The sequence below is a fragment of the Balaenoptera borealis genome (genome assembly GCF_965194805.1).
Source record: "Balaenoptera borealis genome assembly, chromosome: 15".
In the NCBI taxonomy this organism is placed as follows: domain Eukaryota; kingdom Metazoa; phylum Chordata; class Mammalia; order Artiodactyla; family Balaenopteridae; genus Balaenoptera; species Balaenoptera borealis.
Genome location: NC_138871.1, coordinates 29167353 through 29175652, shown reverse-complemented (window position 1 = coordinate 29175652; position 8300 = coordinate 29167353). Strand labels below are relative to the sequence as shown.

The following is an 8300-nucleotide window of genomic DNA, read 5'->3' as shown; positions in this document are numbered from 1 at the left end:
ATCCCACCACCTGGTCCAGGCCCCATCTTCCCTCACCTTGACTGCCACAGTGGTCTCTTCCCTGGTCTCCCCAGCAGTCTTGCCTTTTCACGCTACACTCCACTCTGTTGACAGATGAATCTACTTCTCCACTTGAAGCCTCCAGTGGCTCCCAGCCTCCTTGGCGCTGCAGCCCCTGGCTCACTTATGTCTCCAGTGTCTTCCTGCAGCTCACTTCTGGAGAGCGAGGGCCCTGCTGTACTGTCCCTCCCTCTGCCATGCTCACATGTGAAGAGGAGGGGAACCAGCTCAGGTGGCTGGGGACTGATGGCAGCCCCCTTCCCTCATTTACCCGCTGGATTTGCGTGGGGTCTTCAAGGGGGACATCTGGTGTCTCTGTCTGTCTGCCCATTTGTACACCTCCTCTTTCCCCATTTTGTTCTCTCCTTCCTCCTCTCTACCCTTCTGAAAGGCCCAGGGGACTGGGCTGAGGTGGGTCTCCCGATTCTTGCTCTGGCTGAGGCGGTGTCCTTGTCGGAAAGGAGCCGGGCTCTGACCTGGACAGTCTGCCAGCACCTACCTCGGAATGGGACACGGAGAACAAACACTTCTGGGCCACTGCCTGAGAGAGACACCTGGTACTGCAGGGAAGCACGTGCGGGTCAGGCCTTTCAGGGAACGGCTGAGACTCTCCTGTTTGGGGGCCTAACCAATGGCAGCGGAATGGGTGAGATGGCAGGGGCGGCAGCAGTTCTGGAGGACAGGGGAAGCCGGCTCCCCGGGGCCTCGGGAAAGGGTCACTCATCACCGCCCTCGTCCGCTAGCATTCTGACTCTCCTTCTAACCATGGCCTGAGTGGGAGGAGGGAGGCCCTAGGGGCCAGCGGATGGGGATGGGGCCAGGGGAAGCCACATTCCTGGAGTGTTAATGATCTCCGGGCTAGGCAGAAGCTGAGCCCCCAAACTAGCTAAAAACAACAAACAGCTCCCAGGAGGGATTTGTGTCTTTTCTGAGAGTCAAGGATTTCCATCCGGATGGGGGCCGTGGCCAGTGAGGCTCTTAGCAAAGAAATTCCCCAGAGACCAGAAGCCCCCTGACCTAAAAGTATCACTTCGAGAACGGACCCCTCCCCCATCCCTTTCCCCCCTCCCACCCTCCTAGGGAGGCCCAGCGCCCAGGCAAAGGGAGGCGGCAGCCCCCCGACACCTGGGAGGTGTGGGAGAAGCGTCTGGGTGCGTTCCTTACCTGGTCTCTTCCGTCCTTACACCGGTCCCCCGAGTGATGCTGTTCTTCACGTTTTACAGCTAAGGGACACCAAGGCTCTGCTGGAGATGTCCCATAAACATCCGACTGAATGAATGGGTGAATAAAGGAGGTGACTGGCTAGAAGTCACAGTCGGGCTGGGGCCAAACTGGGGCTGGAACCCGGGTCTGCCCTACCCCAGCCATGAACCCCGCCTCCACTACACGGTCCTCCTGGCAGAGGAGGCCATCAGCTTCTCCCTGCAGGCTTGGAAGATGCTTGGAGGTCCCAGAGACGAGGCCAGGCCTCACTCCCTCCGGAACTCTGGGAGCTGCCTGGAGCTGGAGGAGCCAGAGCTGTCAGGAGGTGGCCGAGGCCCGGCCCTGAGGGACTGTGGAGGAGTTAGGAAGGCGCAGCGTTCCCAGGGCTGGTGCCACACACCACTGCCAATATCAGGTACCTTTCCACTGGGCTCAAACCTCTTCTCCCTGTGAAGTCCCTCCGGGCCCCCAGGCAGTCCAGAATGCCCCTCCCATGCCTCCCCCCAGTCCCCTGGACATCAGCAGCCGAGGATCTACCAAGATCCCTCTTCTACTCACTTCCTTGCAGCGGGGCCCTTAGTGAGCCCTCCACTCAGTCACCACTCTGTAAAGGGTCTTTCTGCAGCGTTTCAGCTCACCCGCTTTGTCCCGCCTCCTGCCGTCACATGCCCCTCCGTCCTTTTGTCTCTCTTTCCCTTTGGGCCTCCTAGCAGGCCTGAGCCCTCCTGGAACCTGGGTCTGCACCTTCCTCAGGGGCCTTCTCACGACATCCTCAGTCAGCTCTTGGCTTGTTCCCACTGTTTCCCCACCCCTACCTCCCCCACCCACAATTCACAAAGCCAAGCCCTGATGCTTTAAATCCATCATTTATTGCCCACAGCTCATTAGTATTACATAAATCACAAGAGATTGAGAAATTTTCTGAGAAGGTTAAAAAGACACTGCGAAGTCCCCTGGGAGTGGCCAAGGCATGTGTGCTGGTGACTCACTCACACTGGCCCAGGGCTAGAAAACCACCTTGCTTCCGTCCACTGCCCTTGTCCTCTCAGGACGTCACCCTGCTCCCAGGCTAGAGGCCCAGGACAGGAGACCAGCTGGCTCACAGTCAGGAATTGGAAAAGGGGTCTGTTGGTTATCTTGACATCTTGGGCTTTTAGTTCCTGTGCTCTCAGATTGCTCTCTGGAATAGGAGAAGGGCATCCCCAAGCCTGAGGGAACGTTTGAAGTGACCAGAGGAGGGTACACCAGGGCTAGAGAGAGAGCCAGTTGCAGGTGTGCCCTTTCTTCTGGCACAGCTGGGCCAGGCCCAGCCCTCAGTGGATCCCGGCTCAGCCTTCCCACCACCCCTAGTTATGAACCAATCTGCCCACGAGGCCTCCCTTCCTCTGTCCTCAGCAGAGTAGAGGACGGATGTTGGCCAAAAGTTTCCCCTCACGGTATTTTTTGCAGCCAGACCAGGACTTAACAGCATGGTCGCCTGAACCTCCGTCACAATTACCCTGAGCTACAAGGATCCTTTGCCACCCACCCCTCCCACTCCCAGGAGAAACCCCCTTAGCTCACGTGAAATTGCATTCAGAGCATGACCGAAAGCATCCAGGAGACAAAGTAAGTAGGTTATGAGATGCCGAGGCCACAGGGCTCCCAAGACTCGGGCAGGGGTGGGGCTGGGCAGGGGCAACCAGCACAGAGGCAGAGTTGGAAAGACCCCATCTCTGCCAGGACCCCGGACGGGGTGGGAGTAGAGCTGGGGTGGTCAGTTTTGGTCCCAAGGTGAAGTGCAAAAGAACAAGACCCTATGAGAGGTGGGGCAAGGTGAGCTTGAAGTGAGCTTTTCCAAAGAGGACCCAGACATGCCCAGCCCCCAGTCATTGGCACATTCACATTATGGCAGGATTAGCTAAAAACGACCTGCCCCTCCAACACTGTGGTACCCCCTCTGCTCCTCATGGGCAGTGGGTGGGCTGCTCCTTAGGAGAGTGGGGAGCCCTCAGGGCAGCATCCTGCAGAGCTAGCGGGGGGGGGGGGGCACCAGGGCCTGCCTGGGCGGTGAGGGCAGCAGGGGCTTCTGAGGAGTGCGTGGTATCAATGCACCTCACAACTACCCTGCCCTAAAGATGGCAAGAGCCACCCATGGCCACGCCCTTGCCGTCCTGCAATAGCCTTTTCCTGCAAGTGCATGTGTTCATCTCCGTCCAGGTCTCTCCCCAGATGAAGTCGCCAGGGAAGCAGAGGCCCTTTGGCTGCATATCAAGGGCTCCATTCAAGTCGGGGTCAGCTGAGGGATGCATGGAGGCCCAGGCTTCCTCTTTGTTTGGGCCTTTCAGATGGGGGTCAGGGGGCTTATCTTGTTCACCCCCACCTCAGGCCCTGCTTCCTCTGCAAAGCTCCTGTAGCCCTCTCCCCTTTCCTCGCCTGCAAATGAGAGTCAGCAGCAAGGGGCCTCGGAGGCCCATGCAGGGTGAGAGGCAGCGGCATGAGCATGTGGGCCCACACTCAGGCCCAGGCATGCACGCTGCCTCTTCCCTCAGACCTGTAAAGTGTTTGGCAAAGGTCAAGTGCTCCAGGAATGTGTGTTCACATACAGAAGGGCAAGGTGCAGGTTCTGAGGCCAACAGCTGGCCATTTCCAAGGGAGCCTGCCCCATTCCCAGTCCAGTGTCCACGCTGGGGATAGGCCTGGGATACCCAGCACCTGAGCAGGACAGGCAAAGACAAAGTCTAGTTGGAAGAGCAGGTGGGAACCCCTCAATCCAGTCCTCTGGTTTCAGACAGGGAGTGGAGACCCAGCGAAGGTAGTGGACACGTCCAAGGTCACACAGCCCGTTAGTGCCAGAGCTGGGGCCTGCTGTTCCTGGGTTGATGCTCTCAGGTAGATGCCTAGAGATCTGGGCTTTGCACTCTCAGGCACGAGACCCTCCTGCTCAGGAAATGGTGGGCTGGGGCAGGTGGCCCAGTGGCTGGAAAGGACAGCAGTCAGCCTGCCTCCAGCCCTACCCTCAGTCCCAACGCCCAGCTTCCAGCCTGTGCCTGGAAGGAAGCTCTTCCCGCAGAGGGCAGAGTGCAGGCCACGGTTCCCGCCAAGCTTCGTTCTTTCTCAGGACTTCCTGCCTGGAGCTGGGGTCATCTCGGGGTCTCACATGGATCAGGGCTCCGTGGAGGGTGACACCAGCCTCAGTGTGTCACTGGGTTTCATGCAGAGGAACTGGTTCTGCAGGTGTGGCATGAAGGCTGGCCACACTCAGAGCCAGCTGGCCAAGGAATCTTCTAGAGGCCTCCAGTGCCCCTTGACTTCCTGGGCCACCTCCTGAGGAACTCAGTCACAGCTGGTTCATCCTGTGAAGTGTAGACTTCCTCCCCTCCCCTCCCTAGTCCAGCCCAGCGCAGCCCAGCCCAGCCCAGGGAGCTATCGGGCCTGGCCACAGTAGTATCTTAAATCTACCAGCCAGGCCACCAAGGCCACCAGGCCCATTCCTCCCACCACCTGTTGCATCCGGGCAGCTGCAACCAAGGCTTGATTCTGATAAAAAAGAAAAAGAAAAAAGAAACCAAAGTATAAAAGGATCCTAATCCTACCCCGTGGGCACTCTACAAGTTTTCAGCTTCACACATAATTGTGCTAAGTAGAGTTTTGACAACCCCACGTAAGGCCCAGAAATGCACTTGATTATTTTTCATAGTAAATGTGTCAGAATTCCTCTCCCTTATGTTAAAGTGTGAATAGATTAGTCTCCCTACCACTGTGGGGGGAGGGCTCCCGCAGGTAGCCCAGGACTGGGGGGTCAGCTGGCCTCTCCCTGCAGGTGCAGCCCATGGGACTCCTTCCCTGCCCCCAACCCCCGGCCTGGACAACGCTCCGTTCCCCAGGCCGGCCGGCCACCGCTCACAGCCCCTTGTTGTACACCACTGTCCGGCTGCTCGTGGCCCGGGCAATCTCAGGCTCTAACTGGGTCGTTTCGATCTGAGAAGAAAGTGAGAACAGAGAGAGGAAAGGTGAGGGGGATGGGAGGGAAGGGGTGAGTGGGGAGCTGGGAGTAGCAGTTAGGACCACCTGGTGCCCACACTTCTCCCCTCTGCCCCCGGCACCCAGCCAGGGCCCACGTGTGCTGCCTAATGTTACGTCTTCCTTCTTTACTGCTCTTCGGCCCAGGGGCTCACGATACCCCTTCCAGCCCAGGTCATGCCTCTTCCTCTGCCAGCACGTCCATGTGGGGGAACGTCCTACCCTCTGAGTTCTCTGTCTCCCTCATCTCCAAGGACCTTGTCCCCGATGCTGCATAAACCACTCCCAGGACACACCCTGGGCCTGGTCACCCCCAGGGCTGCTCCATCCAGACTCCTTAAATCCAGACCCTGCCCTCTTGGACCCCACCATCCCCTGTCCTTCCAGCACCCCACTCACTCTCCCTATCCGTTTTCGGACCACCAAGACCCCAGCCTCAGACTCCCTACGGCTCAGTCTTCACATCCTCTCCCTCCAACCCGGACGCGAAGGGCCAACCACTTCAGCCTCTCCGAGCTGCAAGGCCCTTCTGGCCTAGACTGGCAGAAGCCCTGCTTTGGAGGAACCCAATTATGCATCTACCTTCTCTCCACTTAAACCTGACCACCTAGCGGAGATCACTCAACACTCACTGCCCCTGACTTTGGCTGGACCCTCACAGTGGCCAGACAATCCCCACCCCTGGGCCACATGGCCGGTCAGCTCCCTCTCCCGTTCTCCGCAGAGGCCACCTGGACCCTCCTCTGCTCTCCTCAGCCACGCCACCCTCAGCTCCCCACTCACCTTCCTACTTCGGAGGGAAACCAGAAGGCATCAGAAGACACCCCTCAGCTTCTCGTCAAACCCACGACCTACCTGTGTCCACACTCTGCTCTGGACTTGCCCTCCAGCTGCCCCGCTGCGGCTATCCCTCCCCCCGAAGACCCCACTCTGGAGACCACTGCTGGACTGCCCTCCCTCCTTCCCACCTTTTCAGCCCACTGACTCCTGTTCATCAGCAGAGAACCTCCCATCCCACAGAACCTCCCCTTAACCCCATGTCATGCTCCAGCTACCACCGGGTCTCTCTCCCCTCCAGCGGCCACATTTGTTCAAGGCGTCGTCCACACTGGCCAGCACCACCTCCTCACCTCCCACTGACTCTCCAACCCGCAGCAAATCTGGCCTCTGTTCCTACCACGCTCCACAACAATCCTCCTCTCCAAGGTTACTGCCAGCTCCCTTTGTGTGGCACCCACTGGACACTTCTCAGGGTCTCAGGCTTCCTCTTGCCTGCACATAGCCCCACAGGTACTTAAACTCAACCCATCCAGAGCAGAATGGAATTCCTCATCTCCTCCTGCCCCACCCCTGCTAACCACACCGCCACCCAATGGTGCTCTGGCCGGAGACCCTGGGGCCTCCTGACCTCCACTCTCCTTCCCTCCCCTCAGGTCTCACCCACTCCAGTCCCTCCCCCACCACAGCCAGCGGGAGCCTCTCAGCTGCAAGTCTGGCCATGCCTCTCTTTGTTATGAAATGGCTCGTTGGCCCCACTGCCCTCCCAGACCCAGTGGGATCCCTGGATCCCTCAAGATCCAGCCCCTGCCTCCCCCTCACCACCCAGTCCCTTGGACTGGAGACACGGCACACCCACTTATCACCGTGCCTCAGACACACTGGGTTATCCCCACCCCAAGTCTTCGCCTGAGCTGCCCCTCTGCCACGTCCTCTCCTCCCCCACCCCGATTCCCTCAGCTTTAGACATCTTCCCTCATCCAGGCTGGGTACGGCCACCTCTCCAGCCCCAGTCTCCCCTGCACTTTGTATAGCCGTTGTAGCATGTGGTTCAAGGCTGCCCGATCACTCATCTCCCCCTTCTCCGTGTTAGATCACAAGCTCCATGAGGCAGCGAGTGTGTGATCTTGTTCATCCTGCATCCTCAGGGCCCAGTGCCGGGAGACAGTAGGTGTTCATAAGTGTTGAATCAATGAGCGGAAGGAAGAGAGGCAGAGGGTACTGGGAGGTTGGGGTCCCCCTGGAGGCTCCACAGCCGCCCAGATGTTGATCTGCAGCTCCAGGGACTGATCTGGTGGGGACACCTGAGCCCCCAAACCTGAGGGAGCCGGGAGGGAGGTGCTACCTCTGTGGGGGGCCCCAGCCTGACACCTGCCCTGGACTGAGTCAAGGGAGCACCGGGCCTTTGAAACTCAGCTCGCTGAGCTTGGTCCCAGGTACCTGCTATACATCCCAGGTACCTGCTATACATCAAGACGTGGCAACCCTGGGCAGTAGGCAGGAGGTGCCGTAGACTGCACGGGCTTTTAGAGAACTCAGTCATGTCCGAGACCAGACAAGAGGGGATTCAGTGTGGACAACAGCTGGTGGGCCCGGTGAAGTTCCTGGAGAAGGGGGACCCTCTTCCTGTAGTCCCTGGTACCCCAATACCCAGGCCACTTGAGAGGGCCAAAGAGACAAGAGCTAGGCTCAGGGACCAGGCCTCTTTCCCACCCCCTCTCCTCAGACCACCTCCTCCCTCCATACCCCTGCCGGCCTCCGAGTCCCCTCCACCCCACCAGCTCTCCTCGTCCCCATGCTGCCACTGACACAATGCACAGCGCCCACGCTTAAAAATCTAAATGCTTTTGAAAATGTTTAACCTAGTTAGACAAATTAGCAAAAATTTGTGCAAAACAATTTAGGTATTTAAAATATTCAATGTTTTTAAAAAACTGGAAAACTGTTCTTAGCTTTCAGCTGCAAAAACCAACAAAATATAACATCCCAGCAATCTTACCATGAGGTGTAACATAACCCTTCGGGAAAGCTGTTAAACAGCTACTGAGGCATCCTGGGAAATAGCACTTCATTTATTCAAATGCACATATGTCAGGCTTTTGCACCATATGTCATTCCAAGCTATTTACAGTAATAATTAAATCTTAATCAACGTTTAACCTCTGTAAAATGTTTGAAGAATCCTAATCACCCTTCAGACTGCACTAATGAAGGAGAAATATATAAACATAAAAGTAAAATGATGCATAGATATCACG

At 57.6% G+C, this 8300-nt stretch overlaps 1 protein-coding gene across 2 annotated transcripts in view; it reads right to left on the bottom strand.

Moving 5' to 3' along the window:
- Positions 1-2113: 2113 nt before the first annotated feature.
- SFXN5 (sideroflexin 5) overlaps positions 2114-8300 on the bottom strand; it is a 118090-nt gene continuing 111903 nt past the window's right edge. For both annotated transcript variants that reach the window (XM_082356404.1, XM_082356402.1), the window contains one exon: positions 2114-5223. In XM_082356404.1, the coding sequence (XP_082212530.1) occupies positions 5146-5223 (78 nt within the window). In that variant the 3' untranslated portion in view covers positions 2114-5145. The remainder of the gene's footprint in view (positions 5224-8300) is intronic.